General features: G+C 37.7%; 3 protein-coding genes across 3 annotated transcripts; all 3 read left to right on the top strand.

Annotated features, from left to right (window-relative positions):
• The first annotated feature begins 3,780 nt into the window (after positions 1–3,780).
• On the top strand, positions 3,781–4,731 carry LOC102434823 (olfactory receptor 5L1-like). The gene has a single exon (XM_006092076.1). The coding sequence runs from the start codon at positions 3,781–3,783 to the stop codon at positions 4,729–4,731; it is 951 nt and encodes a 316-aa protein (XP_006092138.1).
• A 7,072-nt stretch (positions 4,732–11,803) lies between these two features.
• LOC102434509 (olfactory receptor 5L1) lies at positions 11,804–12,754 on the top strand. Its single transcript, XM_006092075.1, has one exon. The coding sequence runs from the start codon at positions 11,804–11,806 to the stop codon at positions 12,752–12,754; it is 951 nt and encodes a 316-aa protein (XP_006092137.1).
• Positions 12,755–21,615: 8,861 nt separating this feature from the next.
• Positions 21,616–22,551, top strand: LOC102434196 (olfactory receptor 5L2-like). Its single transcript, XM_006092074.1, has one exon. The coding sequence runs from the start codon at positions 21,616–21,618 to the stop codon at positions 22,549–22,551; it is 936 nt and encodes a 311-aa protein (XP_006092136.1).
• The last annotated feature ends 141 nt before the right edge of the window (positions 22,552–22,692 follow it).

The raw sequence follows: 22,692 nt of genomic DNA, 5'->3' as shown, positions 1-22,692 counted from the left end.
TATAAAGAACACTTACAACTAGAGCATAGAAAGTCAAACAGGCAAAATATTTGCATAGACATTTCACCAAAGAAGAATGGGTTAAAGGTGCCTTGATTGCAGAAAATTTGAAGACATCCTTCAAACCAACAACGTCCCCAGTTATTTCTATATTGACCCACACATATACGCCCATGGGGGTAATACATAAAATATGGACTGGTAAGAGGTGTTTTTTTTTTAATTGTGAAAGATTATGTGGGAATGGAGAACCAGAATGTTCCCTCAGCCTAGGATGTTGTCTCTGACATGTCAAGTTTAGGAAGATATTGTATGGTATTTTAGAATATAAAATTGATTTACTTGAAATTACCTTTTGACTATATACATTCCTTGAGAAGTTTATGTGTACACTCAGTATACACAGAGACCAGTAGTGGCCTACATTGACAGCAGACAGTGAGAAGAAGTGCACACCCAGAATAGATCACTGAAGGGGTCCCAGTTCATGGCTCCGGCATTGGACATGCATTAAGGAAATGCAGCCTCAGCCCAGAGTTGCATGGGGCCTTCTCCTGTGATGTATTTAGAGTTTATCCAACTTACAAGTCAGTGCTTGTGCCTCCATCATCTCCTTTGTAAGAGAGACCTAGAAACAGGATTGTTCTCTTGATTGGTTATCATGATCATGAAATGAGTCAATGTTATATAATATTTAGAATTGGTTCTAACATATAACAAGTGCTCAAGAAGTGCAAACTTGGTCTTCTGATCAGTAGGTTATCTTCTTCCTAGCATTTTAAAGGGATTCTGGTGTGGCTTCAGTTACTGTACTTTGTTGGAAATTGGGGGATTTTGTAATAGTATAAAAATGGGAATTAATGAGAAACATTCCTGTGATTTCATTATGGCAATGTGATCTGTGACCCACACATATGACATTGGGATGGAATGTCATACAACACTAGGAAATCTGGAAGGAGACACATTTGATTTTAAACAACTGTTTCATAAAGTAGGACATTTAAAATGTTCTGTATAATATTCCATAGAGATTAATTATGTGTCTTATACCACATGAAGTATTAGTTGAATTTTAATTTATTTTTATAGCATTAAAGGTTAGTAATTGATTGGGAACTTAAGGGGCCCATTCCCCAGGGGTAGCAGTATAAATTGCTGTGTTCAACACTTATTCTAACATCTCCAGCACCACAGAGGTACTGTGTCACTCAGTTTTTTTAGCCAGATCTAGGCTCTGGTTACTTGAAAATGGAAATGAATATATTTCTCCAGCAAACAATTATGTAAGGTAAGTTTAACTCATCTGTCTTCTATTTAGAGAATGATTTCATAGACATATACCTGTGCACTTACTTGCCAGAGACTAACTCAGCATGACAGCAGGGCTGCATCTGGGAATGGCTTGAAGGCATTGCCCCAAACCTGAATAGGAAACTGCTTGCTGCCAGACAGCTAAAAGGCATCTTAATCTACATGTTATTGCCTCCTACTGGCCAAACACCTGAACAGCCGTAGGCTAATTCCCCCATTCTGACAATGTTTCTGTATTACCCTTTGAAGTGTATATCTCAGCTTTGCCTTAGGACAAATTGTGTTAATAAAAAGCATGGGGTCCTGGGGACGGAGCGAACCTAAGACCTTAGAGTTAAGATCTTAGAACTTAGCTCCTTTAGCTAAGCTCCTCTGACTCCCAAAATGCCTTTCAAAATTATATCTCGTCTCCAGACTCTTTACTAGTCTCTGGATTCTACGCACGGCCCCTTCTCCAGATTCCTGAACCCTTCTTGATGCTGGGACAAGAACCCCGGCATTTACTGATTCAAATGCTTTTCTCTTTTAGTATTGAGAGATCATTGATGGTGAAATTAGAACAATTATCTTTGGAACACCAAACGTTGATGTATGTGAAAGAATACAGAGAACACAAATGGTATTCTCTCTCTCTCTCTCTGTCCCTCTCCCTCTCTCATTCTCTTTTTTACTTTCTTCACCCTAGTTTCTCTCATGGAATTGAGAGATCCCTAATTGTCACCCTAAATATGAGGGTTGAATTTATGTGTCCCTGTGTTGGTCATGGGGAATCAGGCCATGTAGACTATCTCTGCTCAGTAAATGAGGTGAATTCTTTTCGTTTGTTTGTTTTTTGCTTTACCATGAACTAGTTTCTTATTATCAGCCTAGAACATTAGGAAGAAGGATTTCCAAGTTGATTTTCCCATTTTTAACTCTGAAGTGGGCTAATAATTCAGATTCATTTTTTGGGGAATGGGTGAGTCGAGTAATGAGAAAACCATGACTTCAGCAAGATTTTTTGTTTTCACTTCTTTAAAATTAGTTCAAGATATATAGAAAATACCAGGTTATATTCTCAGTCCAGAATCTCTTTTTCATTATATTTATGTGTATGAAGTCATGGGTATACTCCTCTAGGAAAGAGGACAGAGAATAAAATTTCTCATCTTTCATATGACTTATTGCTAAAGGACCGATCTGAATGTGAATCGAGCCCATAGAACATACATTGTAATTACTTCCCCCAACCAACTGCTAGAGAGAATTTGGAAGAGTTTTCACTTACCTCTTTCTCAATGTGGGTAAAGGATTTATCTTTTATGGTTGTAGCCAAATTAAAGTGATAACATGTTATATCTACCATATGTATTCCTATCTCAAAGTATACATTACATTTAAATTTACATATACACATCAAGTATACTAGATTTAAAAAAATAACCATCTCCACAAGATCATTTTAAATAACACAACTTTCTGCCTTAGATATGATATAGCATAGTTAACAATTGCCTATTTTGACAAATTTTTTTCCCATTCTCAAAATAATAAACAATGCCTCAATAAAACTTTGGATATAGTTTTTCACAATTTGTACATGTAATTAAACATTTCTTATAACAGCTTACTAAGAATGGAATCTCTCATAAATATATCATGTCAGGGTAATATGCTACCTAATTGCTTTCCAGAAAAATTTATACAAGTGTTATATCTTTCTGAGTCATTATTGGTATTGATCATTACAGTTATATTCAATTGAGTCACTTTGTTAAATTGACAAGTAAAAATCATGATGAATTTTAGTATATATTTTAAATCTCTTTTTTTTCATTCTCCTTAATTTCAAATTTCAAGAGTGCTTATGTGTCACTAACCTCAAAGAGATTTGTCACATTTTTCCAACAAGGAATCCACACAAAACCTGCTGAAACCTTATGCTACTGCCAGGCTCACCTTAAAAATTAGTGTATATTATGTAGGGTCACAATAGCTGCAATCTTACTTAAACAGAACTTATTATATTATTCAGGGAACAGGAGTTGGTCTCACGTGGCTTCAGAGTATATCATTGAATCTATGTCCAAGTCCATCAAACACATAAGTAAATTCATCACCTCAATTTCTTGTGGTAGACAACTGTTGGAAATCATACAGGTTTTTACTGATACTTTAGATTTCATCAGGGAGATCTGCTGTCACACTGAACATATAGAATTATCTGCCAATTATATTTCAAGTAATGCTATGTCTGATATCAATGTGATACTTTTATTCACTGCGTTTGACATCAATGTGATATTTTTCTTAAGCTAATATAACAGTGAGTTGAAAGACTGGGGAAGGGGCTGGAGAGGGTGGAGGGAGTTAATGGAGGAAAAAAGAAGCCATCATTAATATTTTCAACAATAAAGATAATTTAAAAACAAACAAAAACAATAAAAAACTTATCATTTGGTTTTCTAAACCCGACAGATGGTGGAAATGGGGGAGGAGAACTGCACCACTGTGACAGAGTTCATTCTTCTTGGATTATCTGATGTCCCTGAGCTGAGAGTCTTTCTCTCCCTGCTGTTCCTTCTCATATACGGAGTCACGGTTTTGGCCAACCTGGGCATGATCGCACTGATTCAGGTCAGCTCTTGCCTTCACAATCCTATGTACTTTTTCCTGAGTCACTTGTCCTTTGTGGACTTTTGCTACTCCACAATCATTGTGCCAAAGATGCTGTTCAACATGCTAAGCAAGGATAAAACCATCTCCTTCCTGGGATGTATGGTGCAGTTTTATTTGTTTTGTGCCTATGGAATCACTGAGTTCTTCCTGCTGGCCGTGATGGCCTATGACCGCTTTGTGGCCATCTGTAACCCACTGCTGTACCTGGTCACCATGTCCCAGAATCTCTGTGTGGGGCTGGTGTCTTGCTGTTACCTCATTGGGACTGTGTGTTCTCTGATTCACTTGTGTTTAGCTCTTGAGATCCCATCCTTTAAATCAAATGAGATTAACCACTTCTTTTGTGATCTACCCCCAATCTTTAACCTTGCCTGCTATGATGTCTCTATAAATGAACTCACGGTGTTCATTGTGGTCACTTTCATTGAGATCGTCACCATCATGATCATCCTCACCTCCTACTTGTTTATTCTCATCACCATCCTGAGGATGCACTCTGCAGAGGGAAGACACAAAGCCTTTTCCACCTGTGCCTCCCACCTCACAGCCATCAGTGTCTTTCAGGGAACAATCCTTTTCACTTATTGCTGGCCTAGTTCTGGCAACAGTGCAGATACTGACAAGGTGACCACAGTGTTCTACACAGTAGTGATTCCCATGCTGAACCCCCTGATCTATAGTGTGAGGAACAAGGACGTGAAAGAAGCTCTCAGAAAAGTGGTGAGCTCCAAAATATTTTCCTGGAGAATATTTTCTTAGTAGGACCCAGGGTCCCATAATGGAGGCTGGTATAGGGTGACTTGGTTGGTTGCTGTGTTGTAGAGTGGAGGGAACAGCCAGGAGGCAGGTCTTCATGAGTGAATCTTTCACATTCAATTTTCTTTGTCTCCACAATTGACCCGGGTCTGTTTGAACACATTTCAAAATTTGCAGCTTTGGTCTTTGCTTTTATTCAATCTAAAAAAAGATGGATCTCTTACCCTTTGAGCCAGCCTGGAGGGACCTGGAGAGTATTGTGCTGGAACAGACTGTGGAATCTCAGAGGGAAGGTGGGGGAGGGTGGACAGGAAGAGATCAACCAAAGAAATTGTATGCATATATAAATAAACCAGGGAAACAGACAATAGAGTGGTAAAGACCTGGGGTGTGGGGCTGGAAATGGCTAGAAAAGATCAAGGGGAAAAAAGGGACATATATAATACTTACAACAACAAAGGTTTAAAAAAATAAAATGTTTTGGGTATTGGACTGTTAAGACACACACATTTTGTTTGCTGTAAAACCTTCATGAGATTAATGGAAAACTCTTAAGAACAACAGAGTTGCTGACCTATTATGGAAAGTATGATTCATTTCAAAATGGAATTTCTCTTATTTTACAATGAAGAATCACCTTTGCCAGTTTATGCACAGAGTGAGACTCCCATAGGTGTGCATATTCTGTTTGCTGTTCTCTGCTTGCTTCCTTTATTATATTTTTGTTGTCATTGCAGTGTCTAATGTGTTTGGAACTTCAGAGACTAATATTTAAAAAATAGATACACTTATAATAATTATTTCTCAGAAATGTTGGGGAAATTAAGTTACATGTCATGTGTAAAGCACTTAGAAAATTTATGGCACTTAATTAGTTCCCCATTTCTGTCTCTATTGCTCTATCGGTCTCAGTGTGCAGGTGTGTGTGTATACGTATATAAAATGTATACATGCATTTAATAACCATGGTCGTGAGGGGTAGCATTTCTGACCGTGGCCTTTTTAATCACTTTATTTTTTACTTACCATCATGCTTGTTTTACAATTTGTGTATCAAACACTTACTCTGACTTACAGGTGGATGTCAGCCTTTGTTCATGTTCTTTGTTTATTTATGCTGTTGATGAAATAAATGACCTTTGTTTATCCTTTTTTATGGGTCTAAACTATATTTCTTCATTCAATCCTGATTTATATCCACCGTTGATAACTTATTTATCCTTTCATTATGTTTATGTCAATTTCCACACTATATTTACTTATTTAATGAAGTATGTCTCTTTATCTATATAATAAAAGGCAAATTGTCCCCTCGAAGTTCCACTGGGAGACCAGGAGTTCAATTGCTCGCTATGATGTGCGCTGACCACCAGGGGGCAGCACGGAACATGGTGGGCGACCAGTAGCGGCAGGGTGCTGAGGGAGTGAGGGAAGGAGGAGGCAGGGAGGCAGGGAACCTGATTGGCCCTGATCACAAGCCAGGCCTAGGGATCCTACCCGTGCACGAGTTTCGGTATCTATAATAATGTTAGAAAGCACTAAGCTTAAGTTTACAAAAATCAAAGTTTGTGACTTAACCCGGAATTTTAAAATTTGACTAATAATTTAAACTTTTTCATTCCTCAGTTTTAATCATTGAACAATAGTGATAATCTCTCAACATTAGGTTGATATTATTATTTTTAAATATATTTTTGTTGATATCACAGAGGAAGGGAAAAGGAGAGAGAAACATCAATGATGAGAGAGATCTAGACCGCCCTCCTGCATGCCCCACACTGCATGCCCCACTCTGAGGATCTAGCCAAATGCCCACCAGTAGATGAGTGGTTAAAAAAAGCTGTGGTAGAGAGAACCAAGATGGCAGCATAGGTAAACACCTATACTTGCTGCCTGTCACAACTACATCAAAATAACAACTAAAAGGCAGAACAACTACCACCCAGAACCGCGGGAAAGCTGGCTGAGTAGAAGTTCCACAACTAGAGAGGTGAAGAAGGCGCATTGAGACTGTTAAGAGGTGCGGAAAGTGCTGGCAACTGAATATGTTGCTCTTTTAATCAGGAGGGAATACAAGCTCCCGCTTACTCTGAACTCCAGTTCCAGGTGAGACTCTGGGGGACCCAGATACACACGGGGAGAAACTGGACTGTCTGGCGGCTTTCTCGCAGAGGTGCTTACAGCGATCATTGTTCCTGCACAGGGGTGGGGGTGGGGGGTGTCGGGGGAGGGGGTGGGTGGGACACGGAGACCTGGGGACCTCTCCAGTGCAGGGCTGACTGGCAGCCATTGCTGTTTGCTTCGCCCTGGTGATTCCCAGAGACCTCACCCCACCCAATGTACAACCCTACCCAAGCTGTGCGCATCGGCTTTTGCATATGAATGGCCTGTCCTCTCTCTGCATAAAACCTGGCAAACTGCAGCTGGGTCAGAGAGCCCCAGAGTGTCCAAAAGAAGGCCCAAGGCCGCAGCAGCAGCCTGCCTTGCTTCACAGCTTGGTCTCGTCTGGGCACTTCCAAACCCCATACAAAGAGGAGGAATCTGCAGATGTCTCTGTAGCTCCTACTGGGCGGCCCCAGACAGTGGCTGACCTTGCACCTCCTTGGAGATCCAAGAGCCAGTGTACCCAGTGGTCAGTGTCAGACCATACCAGATTACAACTCTTCACATCCATAAGAGACACACTCAAGGGACAGACTCAGTGAGCACCAAAGCCCCACTGAAGCAAGTCCTGCCCCATAAAGGTATCTCCTGTGCAACAGATCTTCCAGTGTAGACACAGATGGTCACCACAGGCAATTGGCCTGGAGGTCAATTCCTCCCAGTGACAACAACAGCAATCAAGGGTAAACTACAAGACTGTGCAAACAGCCCACAAAGGGGTGCACCAAGAGTGTCCATCTCAGGTGACTGGGGAGGCTGAGCCACTGGGCCCTATAGGACACCTACCACACAAGGCCACTCTGTCAACTCAAGGAGACTAAACAGATACCCAGTACATAGAAACAAACACAGGGAAGTAGCCAAAATGAAGAGACAAAGAAACAAGTCACAAATGAAAGAAATGAGTGAAAGCAAAATACTGGATATAGAGTTCAAAACTATGGTTATAAGGTTACTCAAGAATCTTCTAGAAACCTCTGAGAAATTTAGTGAGACCCTCAATGATATGAAAAAGGACCAATCAGAAATTAAGCATACATTGACTGAAATAAAGAGTAATATACAGAGATCCAACAGCAGACTAGAGGATCCCAAGAATCAAGGCAAAGACTTGAAATACGAAGAAGCAAAAAACACCCAACCAGAAAAGCAAAAAGAAAAAAGAATCCAAAAATATGAAGATAGTGTAAGGAGCCTCTGGGACAACTTCAAGTGTACCAACATCTAAATTATGGGGGTGCCAGAAGAAGAGAGAGAGCAAGATATTGAAAACCTATTTGAAGAAATAATGACAGAAAACTTCCCCTACCTGGTGAAAGAAATAGACTTACAAGTCCAGGAAGCACAGAGAATCCCAAACAAGAGGAATCCAAAGAGGACCACACCAAGACACATCATAATTAAAATACCAGGGGCAAAAGACAAAGAGAATCTTAAAAGCAGCAAGAGAAAAACAGTTAGTTACCTACAAGGGAGTACACATACGACTGTCAGCTGATATCTCAACAGAAACTATGCAGGCCAGAAGGGAGTGGCAAGAAATATACAAAGTGATGAATAGCAAGAACCTACAACCAAGATTACTCTATCTACCAAAGCTATAATTTAGAATTGAAGGTCAGATAAAGAGCTTTACAGACAAGAAAAAGCTAAAGGAATTCATCACCACCAAACCAGTATTATATGAAATGCTGAAAGGTATTCTCTAAGAAGAGGAAGAAGAAAAAGGTAAAGATAAAAAATTATGAACAACAAAGTAACAACAAATACATACCTATCAACAAGTGAACCTAAAAATCAAATGAATAAAAAACCTGATGAATAGAACAGACTCCTAATGTAATAGAATCCGAGGCATGGAAATGGAGCAGAATCAGGGGCATGGAAAGGGAGCAGACTGACAATTCTTACGGGGTTGGGGAAAAGTGGTTGTGGGGGCTACAGGCAAAGATTGGACAAAGAGCTTACACCTATGTACGAGGTCAGTGTGTGTGTGTGGGGGTGTTTGAAGGCCTTGAGTGGGGTGGGAATTGGGTGGAGGAGAGCTATGGGGGGTGGGGAGGAACATCTGTAATTATCTGAATAAAGATTAAAAGAGAGAAAATAGACAAAAAAAAGCTTTGGTACATTTACACAATGGAATACTATGCAGCTGTAAAAAAGAAAGAATTCTTACCATTTGCAACAGCATGGAGGGACCTGAAAAGTATTATGCTAAGTGAAATAAGCCAATCAGGGAAAGATGTGAGATGATCTCACTCATTGTGGAATCGAATGAACAAAATGAACTGATGAACAAAATAGATCCAGAGACATAGAACCATGGGTCAGACTGACGTTTTTCATAGGGAAGGCGGGGGTAGGCAGTTGGTGGGAGTGATTAACTGGGGAACTTATATGCAATAGATTATAACATATAACAAGAGCCCAAAAAGTGTGAACTATTAACAGTTTTCTGACCTATAGGTTATCTCCTCCCTAGCATTTCAAGGGAATCTGTGTGGCTTTAGTCACTGTACCTTGCTGGAATTTTGGTGATTCTGTAATATAAGAAAGAGGGAATTAATAAGAAACATTCCTGTGATTTCATTACGGCAATGTGATCTGTGACCCACACATATGACACTAGGATGGAATATCATTCAGCACCATGAAATCTGGAAGGAGACTTGTTTGGTTTCAAACACTTATTTCACAAACTAGGGCATTCAAAAAAATTCCTGATGATATTCCATAGAGATTAATTATATGTCTGATACCACATGAAGTGCTAGCTGAATTTTCATTTATTTTTATAGCATAAATGACTAATGATAGAATTGGAACTAAAGGGACCCATTCCTCAGGGGTTAAAATTACAGTTGAAGTCTCTAACTGTGTTAAAATTACATATAAGTCTCTAACTGTGTACTACATTTATCCTAACATCTCCAGCAACACGGAAGAACTGTCTGTCATTCAGGTTTGTTAGCTGGAGCTAGGTAGGCTCTGGTTACTTGAAAGTGAAAATGAATATATTTCCCCAGCAAACAATTATGTAAGATAAGTCTAATTCATTTGGCTTCTACTTAGAGAATGATTTCACAGATCATATTCCTGTGCACTTACTGATTCAAATGTCTGTTTTTCTTTTAGTATTGAGAGACCATTGATAGATAGTGAAATTAGAACAATTTCCTCTGGAACACCAAACATTGCTGATGCATGTGAAAGAATACAGAGGAAACATGGTATTCTCTCCCTCTCTCTCTCTCATTCTCATTTTCCTTTCTCTACACCAATTTCTGTCATGGAATTGAGAGCTCCCTAATTGTCACCCTAAATCTGAGGGTTGAATTTATGTGTCCCCAGAGTTGGGGAAAAAGGAGTGTAGACTACCTATGCTCAGTAAATGAAATGAATTCCTTTAGATTTGTTTTGTGTTTATCATAAACTAGTTTCTTATTATTCGCCTAGTACATTAGGAAGAAGTGTTTGCAAGCTGATTTTCCCATTTTAACTCTGAAGTGGGCTAATAATTCAGGTTTTTGGTGAAGTAAAGAGAAAACAATGACTTCAGCAAGGTGATTTGTTTACATTTCTTTAAAATTAGCCCAAGAGATGGAGAAAATACAAGGTTATGTTTTCAGTCCATATTGTCTTTACTCAGTTGTCATTATATATATGTGTATGAACTCATGGGTATACTCCTCTGTGAAGGAGGGCAGAGAATAAAATTTCTCACCTTCCATATGACTTTTCTTTAAGGACAGGTCTGAATGGTCAATTGGACTCACAGAACATACAAAGTAACTACTTTCCCCAACCAACTACTAGAGAACTTGGGAAAGTTTTCCCTTTATCTCTTTCTTAATGTGGGTAAAGTGATATTATATTATGTTTCTATCATATGTATTCACACCTCAACATATACATTTTATTTAAATCTATATATATACACCAAGTGTACTAGTTTATTTTTTTTAAAGAATAATCATCTTCACAATGTCATTTTAAATGCTGCATCATAACTTTCTACTTTAGATACAATATAATGTAGTTTAAAAATTGCTCTATTTTGACAATTATTTTTTCCACATTGTGAATATAATGCCACAATGTAGTTTTTCACAACTTGTAAATGTAATTAAAGATTTCTTAGAACATCATAGTAAAAATAAAATCTCTCATAAATATATCATGTAGCTTTTATTATTGCCAGGGATAAGGATATATGTTGCCTAATTGCTTTCCAGGAAAATATATACAAGAAGTTATACCTTTCTGAGTCATTATTGATATTGATCACTACCGTTGTAATTAATTAAGTCACTTTGTTAAATTGACAAGTGAAAATGATGATCGATTTCAGTACATATTTTAAATCTCTTTTTTAATTTTGCATAATTAAAAATTTGGAGTATACATGAGCCACTAATCTCAGAGATTTGTCACATTTCCCAACAAGGAAACTGTACAGGACCTCGCCTGCTAAAACCTATGGTACTGAAAGACTGACCTAAAAAATGTTAGTGTAAATTACTTAGGATCACAGTAGCTGTAATCTTACTGGAACAGAATTTATTACATTTTCAGGGAACAGGAGTTGGTCTAATGTGTTTTCAAAGTATATCGTTGGATCTATTTCAAAGACCATCAAAACACCTAAGTTAATTCATCAACTCAATTTCTTGTGGTGGATAACACTTGGGAATCACACAGGTGTCTGCTGATGCTTTAAATCTGATCAGTGGGATGTCCTGACACACTGAACATTTTGAATGACTTGACAATTATATTTAAAATACATTGTGATTGACATCAGTTTTATATTTTTCTTAATTAAATATAAATCTGTGTTTGCTTTATTATGTCCATTTCAGAAGACACACAAAACCTATCATTTGGTTTTCTAAACCTGACAGATGTGGAAATGGGGGAGGGGAACTGCACCACTGTGACAGAGTTCATTCTTCTTGGATTATCTGATGTCCCTGAGCTGAGAGTCTTTCTCTCCCTGCTGTTCCTTCTCATATACGGTGTCACGGTTTTGGCCAACCTGGGCATGATCGCACTGATTCAGGTCAGCTCTCGCCTTCACACTCCCATGTACTTTTTCCTGAGCCAACTGGCCTTTCTGGACTTTTGCTACTCCACGATCATCGTGCCAAAGATGCTGTTCAACATGCTAACCAAGGATAAAACCATCTCCTTCCTGGGATGCATGGTGCAGTTTTATTTATTTTGTGTTTATGCAATCACTGACGTCTTCCTGCTGGCTGTGATGGCCTATGACCGCTTTGTGGCCATCTGCAACCCACTGCTGTACATGGTCACCATGTCCCGGACTCTCTGTGTGGAGCTGGTGTCTTGCTGCTACCTCATTGGAACTGTGTGTTCTCTGATTCACTTGTGTTTAGCCCTTGAGATCCCATCCTTTAGATCAAATGTGATTAACCATTTCTTTTGTGATCTGCCTCCTCTCTTATCTCTGGCTTGCTCTGATGTCTCTATGAATGAACTGCTCATATACATTATAACTACTTTCAATGAGATCATCACCATTGTCATCATCCTCACCTCCTACTTGTTTATTCTCATCACCATCCTGAGGATGCACTCTGCACAGGGAAGACGGAAAGCCTTTTCCACCTGTGCCTCCCACCTCACAGCCATCGTTGTCTTACAGGGAGCAATCCTTTTCTCTTATTGCCGGCCCAGTTCTGGCAGCAGTGTGGATACTGAGAAAGTGGCTTCAGTGTTTTACACTGTAGTGATTCCCATGCTGAACCCCCTGATCTACAGCTTGAGGAACAAGGATGTGAAAGAAGTTCTCAGGAAATTGGTGAGCTCCAAAATATTTTCCTGGAGAATATTTTCTTAGTAGGACCGAGGGTCCCATAATGGAGGCTGGTGTAGGGGTGAATTGGATGGCTGCTGTGTTACAGAGTGGAGGGAACAGCCAGGAGGCAGGTTTTTATGCGTGAGGTTTTCACATTCAATTTTCTTTGTCTCCACAATTGACCCGGGTCTGTTTGAACACATTTCAAAATTTGCAGCTTTGGTCTTTGCTTTTATTCAATCTAAAAAAAGATGGATCTCTTACCCTTTGAGCCAGCCTGGAGGGACCTGGAGAGTATTGTGCTGGAACAGACTGTGGAATCTCAGAGGGAAGGTGGGGGAGGGTGGACAGGAAGAGATAAACCAAGAAATTGTATGCATATATAAATAACCCAGGGAAACAGACAATAGAGTGGTGAAGACCTGGGTGGGGGCTGGAACTGGCTAGAAGAGATCAAGGGGGGAAATGGGGACATATGTAACACTTTCAACAATAAAGCTTTAAAAAATCAAATATTTTAAATGGTTTTGGGTGTTGAACTTTTAAGACCCACACATTTTGTTTGCTGTAAAACCTTCATAAGATTAATGGAAAACTCTTGAGAAACAACAGAGTTGCTGACCTATTATGGAAAGTATGATTCATTTCAAAATGGAATTTCTCTTATTTTACAATGAAGAATCACCTTTGCCAGTTTATGCACAGAGTGAGATTCCCATATGTGTGTATATTCTGTTTGCTGTTCACTGCTTGCTTCCTTTATTATATTTTTGTTGTTGTCATTGCAGTGTCTAATGTCTTTGGAACTTCAGAGATTAATATTTAAAAAATAGAGACACTAATAATAATTATTTCTGAGAAATGTTGGGGAAATTAAGTCACATGTCATGTGTAAAGCACTTAGAACAATTTATGGCACTTAATTAGTTCCCTGTTTCTGTCTTTGTTCCTCTGTCTATCTTGATCTATTGTGTGAGGAACAAGGATATGAAAGAAGCTCTCAGAAAAGTGGTGAGCTCCAAAATATTTTCCTGGAGAATATTTCCTTAATAGGACCAGGGTCCCATAATGGAGGCAGGTGTAGGGATGAATTGGTTGGCTGCTGTGTTGTAGAGTGGAGGGAACAGCCAGGGGGCAGGTCTTTATGTTTGAGTCTTTTCATTCAATTTTCTTTGTGCCTCCAAAATTGACTCGGGTTTCCTTGAACACATTTCAAAATTTACAGTCCCCATGTTTGCTTTCATTTAATCTAAATGTTTTAATTGGTTTTGCTACTGGACTAATAAGACACACACACATTTAGTTTGCCATAAAACCTTCCTAAGATGAATGAAGCACACTTGAGAATCACAGTTTCTGATCTATTATGAAAACTATGATTCATTTCAAAATTGAATTCCTCTTATTTTACAATAAAGAACTACTTTTGCCAGTTATGCACAAAATGAGATTCTCATATGTGTGTATGTTCTGTTTTGCTGCTCATTTCTTGTTTTATTATGTTTTTGTTGTTGTCATTACAGTGTCTAAATTTTTCGGAACTTCAGAGACTCATCTCTAAAAACTGGAGACATTAATAATAATTATTTATCATAAATGTTGGGGAAATTAAGCGACATGTCATGTGTAAAGCACTTAGAACAATTTATGGCACGTAATTAGTTCTCTGTTTCTGTCTCTGCTGCTCTCTGTCTCAGTGTGCATGTGTGCACATATATGTATATAAAATGCAGACATACATTTCATAACCATTGTTCTGAGTAGCATCATTTTGGACTATGGCCTTTTAATTCACATTATCTCTTACTTATCATCATGCTTATTTTATAAATTGTGGATTAAATTCTTACTGTTACTAGTAGGTGGATTTCAGCCTTTGTTTTGTTCTTTGTCGTATATTTGCTTGTGATGAAATGACCTTTTTTCAAAAGACCAGAATTATGTTAGAAATAATAATTTAAACTGTTCATTTTGAAGCCTCCAGAGAATAAGGAAGCTATTTTTTCTAAGAGCCTGGTTACATAGAGAGTGGACATAGTTATCAGAGTCTTAGATCTCCCCCTAACCCTTCTCCAGAGGCCCAGGGGGCAGTCTTTCCTATTAGCAGGTTTGTTTGCAGGTCTTAGAAAATATGGATATTCCTTTTCATGAAAGGTATCTAGAAAATGTTGTAGGTTTAACCATTTTTCATGGGAAAATCATTTTGACAGAATTTTTAGCCACTGAATACATTAAGTATCTGGAACAGAAAGTGTACATTTTCTACAGAGCTTTGCCCAAAGGGTTTGGCTTAGCTAAGGACCTGCATAGTTATGTCCCAACAACTGTTTCCTGGGAGTGGGAGAAAGAAGGACTTGAGACTTTTTTAGGTATATGTCTCTCTGCTTCTTTGAATTTTTGGAAGAGTTGTGCAAAAGAGAATAGGCAAGTATTTAAATAAAATTGAATTGAAAGGAATAAAATGAGCCTCTGGAGAAATCTAATAAACAGGACCAGCTCTAAATATGATTTTAGAGCATGGAATATTATTTTGGCTCCCAAGAGCAAAAAGAAAAAATACAAAGAAATTATAAGGAAGAAATTTTAGATACCACATTTCCCAGATTCAAAAATAGTACAGATATTTTTAAATGTTTTTATTGATTTTAGAGAGAGAGGAAGGGAGAAGGATAGACAGAGATAGAAACATCAATGATGAGAATCATTGATCAGCGACCTCCTGCACGTCCCATGCTGGGGATCGAGCTACAATCTGATCATGTGCCCTGAACAGGAATTGAACTGTGACCTCCTGGAGCATAGGTCAACTCCACCACTGAGCCACACTGGCTGGGCAATAACACAGATTTTGAAATCCATATAATAATATTATTTGAGAGATAAGCAGCCATAATATTTAATTTGCACACCAGTTTTAAGTCAAAAGAAACATGAAAATCTACCAGAAGCAAGGAAATAAGGCAACAGTTCTCAACTACTGGCTATCACACACACTCCAACCACTGCCCCAGGAGTCAGTTGACAATATTTGGGGACATTTCTGATGGTCATAGTGGAAGGACCAGGGGTGAGGGTACCACTGTCATCTGGTGACTAGAGGTCAAAGATGCTGCTATACATGGTTATTTGCACAGGGTAGTTCCCCATAACAAGGAGTAATTCAGCACAAAATATCAATGAAGATGAGGTTGAGAAATTTTGAAAAAGGACATTAAGAAAGAATTTTACAATAATAAGAATTGACTGAAAAAGATGACCTTCTGATTGATTCATAAATCCTTAGATATTTGAACAAATTGGGCTATCAAGATTTCTCAGTGTTATATGGGACCCTTTGGTGTTGGAACTCCTAGAACCACCTGGTTTGAGGTTGCAGAACCAGAGATGACCTTAGCAGAAAAGTTAGTCTGAGAAAGAAGACTGCATTATAAGGGAATATGATGGAGGGAATTCCTGGTTCATGTGACCTATCATACTAAAATGAGGACAGTTCTAGGTGAACTGGGATGTGTTGGTGACCATAACATTCTGAGTGCTAGATATTGGTTGCCAGATTTAGCAAACAAAAAATGCAGATTACTAGAGTTAATTTGAACTCCAGATAAACAAGGAGTATATATTTAGTATGGTCATGCCCATACAATATTTTGAACACACTTATTGCAAAATTTCACTGTCTCTCTGGGATTAAATTTAAACTTGGATCCTACCTGGACACCAGTTTGAGAAATCCCACCATTCTCTCTCTCTTAAGAACTCCCTTATCATAAACATCTTCAACGCATTTACTGGATCAATTTCTGTAGTTTCATTGCATGAAGTTTGTCTTTAAAATGGTAAAAAGAATAAATAAGGAAGTATGAGAAGATGATCATTTCAAAATAAAAATGCTGATGTGACAATTCAGTGTGGGTCAGAGTCTAGCTTAGAGAGATGGGTACATGCTAGGAATTCAGAATTCTGGGTTATTGTTGTAAGTTGATTATCTGATATTTGTATGTCATTAGACAAGTCATGACTTCTTCAGGTTTCTGTGTGCTCACCTGTAGAGAAAGGCAGTTCAGTAGATATTTTGTACCAAAAATAAATTATTATTTACTTTGATATTGGCTCTATTTAGTCAAAAAGAGGAATGATGACCTGGTATTTAAAATATAAGTAAGTATACAGACTATTCTTTCTTTGTGTCACAACATATGTACATATTTTTATACAGAAATTAGCTCTAATTATAGAAGTTATTTCATTAGTAATTATAGAACCAATACAACATTATTTTATTTTCCTAGACTTTTCCTTGCAGAATTCACAAATTCAGTGAGATTAGAATGTCTTACATAAGGATTTGATTATATGTACCACCTAAACAACTAAAATTTATAACTATTACATGTGTAAGTCTTTAAAATTACATTACAGAATAAGAACATAATTACGTTTTGTAATTTTTGAAAAGGTAATATTAACTAGTAATTATTGTATGAAAGTTTAGATGTTCCTGTCTTGGATACTTAACACTGATCAGGATTTAACACAGAGTATTTTGTTTCATCTTATACTCTACACAGAAAAGAATGAAGCATGCTTCATGTGTCAGGCATTCACCATAATATATTATTTCCAAGATGAATTTTCAGATCTTACCATTAAGAAACATGTTTCTGGTAGGGAGCAACATAGCTGCTGGTGCCATGTTCACCCTATTTGGCTTCTCAGATTACCCAGAAATGAAGTTCCCCTCTTCCTGGTATTTCTGGCTATCTACAGCTTCAGTTAGTAGGAAATATTGGAATGATTATGATAATCAAAATTAACCCCAAACTACATACTCCTATATACTTTATTCCAACCACCTCTCGTTTTTGGATTTCTGCTATTCTTCTGTCATTGCTCCCAAGACCCTGGTGAACCTACTTGCAAAAGACAGAACCATTTAATTTTCAGGATGTATGGTGCAATTCTTTTTCTTTTGCACCTTTGTAGTGCCTGAATTAATTCTATTTGCTGTGATGGCCTATGCCTGCTTTGTGGCCACTTGCAACCCTTTGTTCTACACAAGCGTATAATGAGCAGGTCTACAGGTTTGTTCAACCTCAGCACCACTGACATTTTGTACTGGATAATCTCTGTTGTGATGTACTATCTTGTGCAGTGCAGGCTGTTTAACAAAAGAACAGTACTTAATACCAAAATTACAAAACAAGGTGTTTTCCTTGGTGTAAGGTAGACGTATGTATTACTGTAATGCCATTGATAATTAAAAAATAAACAGATTAATGATTTGTTGATTTTGACAAAGCTACCAATGCTATTTATTTCAATAAATGGTGAGGAATAATTGACTATTCATATGCAAAAAATAAACTGAAATCTATACTTCACACCATATACAAACATTAATTCAAAATGGACCATAGACATAAATTTAAGAGCCAAAGGCACAAGTTATATACCTGATGGGAGGTTTATATCCATAATATATAAAGAACACTTACAACTAGAGCATAGAAGTCAAACAGGAAAAATATTTGCATAGACATTTCATCAAAGAAGAATGAGTTTAAGGTACTTCAATTGCAATCCCCCTTGTCCCCCCCCCCAAAAAAACCTAGAAACTTTAAAGACATCCTTGAAAACAATAACATTCCAATTATTCTTTTAAGCTCATTGGGTAATACACGAAATGGGCTGGTGAGAGGCTTCTTTTTAATTGAGGAAGATGATGTGGGAATGGAGAACAAGAATGTTTCCTCAGCCTAGGATGCTGTCACAGACATGTCAAGTTTCGGAAGATATTATATGATATTTTAAAATATAAATATTGATTTACTTAAAATTATTTTTTTTTACCACACACTTCTTGTAAAGGTTATGTATACACTCAGTGACACTCAGTGATACACATAGACCAGTAGGTCACTATGGCCTACGTTGACAGCAGGCAGTGAGAAGAAGTGCACACCCAGAACAGATCACTGAAGGGGTCCCAGTTCATGGCTCCCGCGTTGGACATGCATTAGGAAATGCAGCCTCAGCCCTGGCTCTGAGTCTGTTCTTTGCCACATGCAGTCACAGGGGTGAAAAACCAGAGTTGCATGGGGCCTTTTCCTGCGATGTATTTAGAGTTTTACAAGTTACTACTCAGTGCTTGTGCCCCATCATCTCCTTTGTAAGAGAGACCTAGAAACAGGATTGTTCTCTTGATTGGTCATCATGATCATGAAATGAGTCAATATTGTATAATACTTAGAATAGGTTCTAACATAGAACAAGAGCCCAAGAAGTATGAGCTATTAATAGTTTTCTGACCAGTAGGTTATCTCCTTCCTAGCATTTGAAGGGAATCTGTGTGGCTTTAGTCACTGTACCTTGCTGGAATTTAGGGGAGTTTGTAATATTATAAGAAAGAGGGATTAAAATTAATGAGAAACATTCCTGCGATTTCATGATGGCATGTGATCTGTGACCCACACATATGACACTAGGATGGAATATCATACAGCACCATGAAATCTGGAAGGAGACTTGTTTGCTTTCTAACAATTGTTTCACAAATTAGGGCATCTGCAAAAGTTCCTGACGATATTCCTTAGAGATTAATTATGTGTTTATACCACATGAAGTAATAATTGAATTTTAATTTATTTTTATACCATGAAAGATTAATGATAGATTTGGAACTAGAGGGATCCATTCCATTCCGCAGGGATTAAAATTACAATAGAAATCTGTAACTGTGTTAAAATTGCATATAAGTCTCTAACTGTGTATGTACTACACTTGTCCTAACATCTTCAAAAATACGGAGGAACTGTCTGTCACTCAGGTTTGTCAGCTAGACCTAGGCTCTGGTTAATTGAAAATAGAAATTGATATATTTCCCCAGCAAACAATTATTTAAGAATATATTTAACTCATCTGGCTTCTACTTAGAGAATGATTTCACAGACTATATTCCTGTGCACTTACTATTCAAATGCTTTTGTCTGTTAGTACTGAAAGACAGTTGATGGTGAAATTAGAACAATTTCCTCTGGAACACCAAACATTGATGTGTATGAAAGAATACAGAGGAAACAAATGGTAGTCTCTCTCTCTCTCTCTCTCTCTCTCTCTCTCTCTCTCGCTCTCCCTTTCCATCTCCCTCTCTCAATCTCTTTCTACCCTTCTCCATACCAATTTCTCTCATGGAATCAAGATTTTATAAAGGAGCTCCCTAATTGTCTGCCTAAATATAAGAGTTGAATTTATGTGTTCCTTTGTTGGTCGTAGTGAATCAGAACGTGTAGACTATCTCTGCTCAGTAAATGAGGTGAATTCTTTTATATTTGTTTTGTGTTTACCACAAACTAGTTTCTTATTATCAGCCTAGAACATTAGGAAGAAGTGTTTACAAGTTTATTTTCCTGTTTTAACTCTGAAGTGGGCTAATAATTCAGGTTGGTTTTTTTTTAGGGTGTTTTTTTTTTTAGGGTGTGTGTGTCACGTAATGAGAAAACCCTGACTTCAGCAAGGTGATTTGCTTTCACTTCTTTAAAATTAGTTTGAGATATGGAGAAAGTACGAAACAGGTTATGTTTTCAGTCCATATTGCCTTTACTCAGTTTTCATTATATATATGTGTATGACGTCAAGGGTATACTCCTCTAGGAAGGAGGGCAGAGAATAAAATTTCTCACCTTCCATATGACTTTTCTTTAAGGACAAGTCTGACTGGTAAATTGAACTTATAGAATATACAATGTAATGATTTTCCCCAAAATTAGAGAGAACTTAGGAAAGTTTTCACTTACCTCTGTCTTTATGTGGGTAAAATATTTATCTTTTAAGGTTGTAGCCAAATAAAAGTGATAACATGATAATTCTACCATAGGTATTCATACTTCAACATATATATTTTATTTAAATCTATATATATATACACTACATGAATTAGGCTGTTATTTTTAAATAACCATCTTCACAAGGTCATTTCAAATAACTTGATAACTATTTGCCTGAGATACAATATACTGTAGATTAACAATTGCTCTATTTTGACAATAATTTTCCCATGGTGAATATAATAAACAATGCTGCAATGTAGCTATGGATATAGTTTTTAATAATTGTTAATGTAATTAAATATTTCTTATAATCCCATACTAACAATAAAATCTCTCATAAATATATCACGTAGCTTTTATTATTGTCAGGGTTAAGGATATATGTTGCCTAATTATTTCCAGAAAAATTTCTACGATAGTTATACTTTCTGAGTCATTATTGATATTGACCACTACCATTATATGTAACTAAGCCACTTTGTTAAATTGACAAGTAAAAATGATGATGGCTTTCAGTATATATTTTAAATCTCCTTTTTTCATTCTGCATAATTTCCAATTTCAAGAGTACTCATGAGCCACTAATCTCAAAGAGATTTGTCACATTTCCCAACAAGAAAATGGTACAGAACTTCACCAGCTGAAACCTTATGCTACTGATAAATTGACCTAAAAATATTAGTGTGTATTATATAAAATCACAATAGCTGTTATCTAACTTGAACAGCATTTACAACATTTTTTTTCAGGGAATGGGAGTTGATCTCATGTGGCTTCAAAGTATATCCCTGGATCTATGTAGTCTATCAAACACCAAAGTTTATTCATTAACTCCATTTATTATGGTAGATAAAAGTTGGGAATCATAAAGGTTTCTTCTAATACTTTAAATTTGGTCAGTGAGATCTGACACACTGAACATTTATAATTATTTGACAATTGCATTTCAAATATACTGTTTGACATCAATGTGATATTTTTCTTAATTAAATATAAATCTGTGTTTGCTTTATTATTTCCATTTCAGAAGACACACAAAACGTATCATTTGGTTTTCTAAACCCGGCAGATGTGGAAATGGGGGAGGGGAACTGCACCACTGTGACAGAGTTCATTCTTCTTGGATTATCTGATGTCCCTGAGCTGAGAGTCTTTCTCTCCCTGCTGTTCCTTCTGATCTATGGAATCACGGTTCTGGGCAACCTGGGCATGATCGCACTGATTCAGGTCAGCTCTGGACTTCACACTCCCATGTACTTTTTCCTGAGCCACCTGTCCTTTGTAGACTTTTGCTACTCCACGATCATCGTGCCAAAGATGCTGTTCAACATGCTAAGCAAGGATAAAACCATCTCCTTCCTGGGATGCCTGGTGCAGTTTTATTTATTTTGTGTTTATGGAATCACTGAAGTCTTCCTGCTGGCCGTGATGGCCTATGACCGCTTTGTGGCCATCTGTAACCCACTGCTGTACATGGTCACCATGTCCCGGGCTCTCTGTGTGGGGCTGGTGTCTTGCTGCTACCTCGGTGGGACTGTGTGTTCTCTGATTCACTTGTGTTTAGCTCTTGAGATCCCATCCTTTAGATCAAATGTGATTAACCATTTCTTTTGCGATCTACCCCCTCTCTTATCTCTTGCTTGCTCTGATGTCTCTATGAATGAACTGCTGCTATACATTGTAGCCACTTTCAATGAGATCACCACCATCGTGATCATCCTCACCTCCTACTTGTTTATTCTCATCACCATCCTGAGGATGCACTCTGCAGAGGGAAGACGCAAAGCCTTTTCCACCTGTGCCTCCCACCTCACAGCCATCGTTGTCTTACAGGGAGCAATCCTTTTCTCTTATTGCCGGCCCAGTTCTGGCAGCAGTGTGGATACTGACAAAGTGGCTTCAGTGTTTTACACTGTAGTGATTCCCATGCTGAACCCCCTGATCTACAGCTTGAGGAACAAGGATGTGAAAGAAGCTCTCAAGAAAGTTTTGAGGAGCTCTTTTCTCAGCTAATTCAGGGTTTCATCAGAGACTCTTAAAGTGAGCTTATTGGGGTGGATATTATAGAAAAGCAAAAGAAGGAGGGATTTTACATGCTAGAGATCTACGCATGCTTTCTTGTTTTCCATGCATCTGTCTTATTAAAGCCATATT

Source organism: Myotis lucifugus, unplaced genomic scaffold (genome assembly GCF_000147115.1).
Source record: "Myotis lucifugus unplaced genomic scaffold, Myoluc2.0 scaffold_97, whole genome shotgun sequence".
In the NCBI taxonomy this organism is placed as follows: Eukaryota; Metazoa; Chordata; class Mammalia; order Chiroptera; family Vespertilionidae; genus Myotis; species Myotis lucifugus.
The sequence above is the reverse complement of the archived record's forward strand: the minus strand, read 5'-3'. Positions and strand labels throughout refer to the sequence as shown.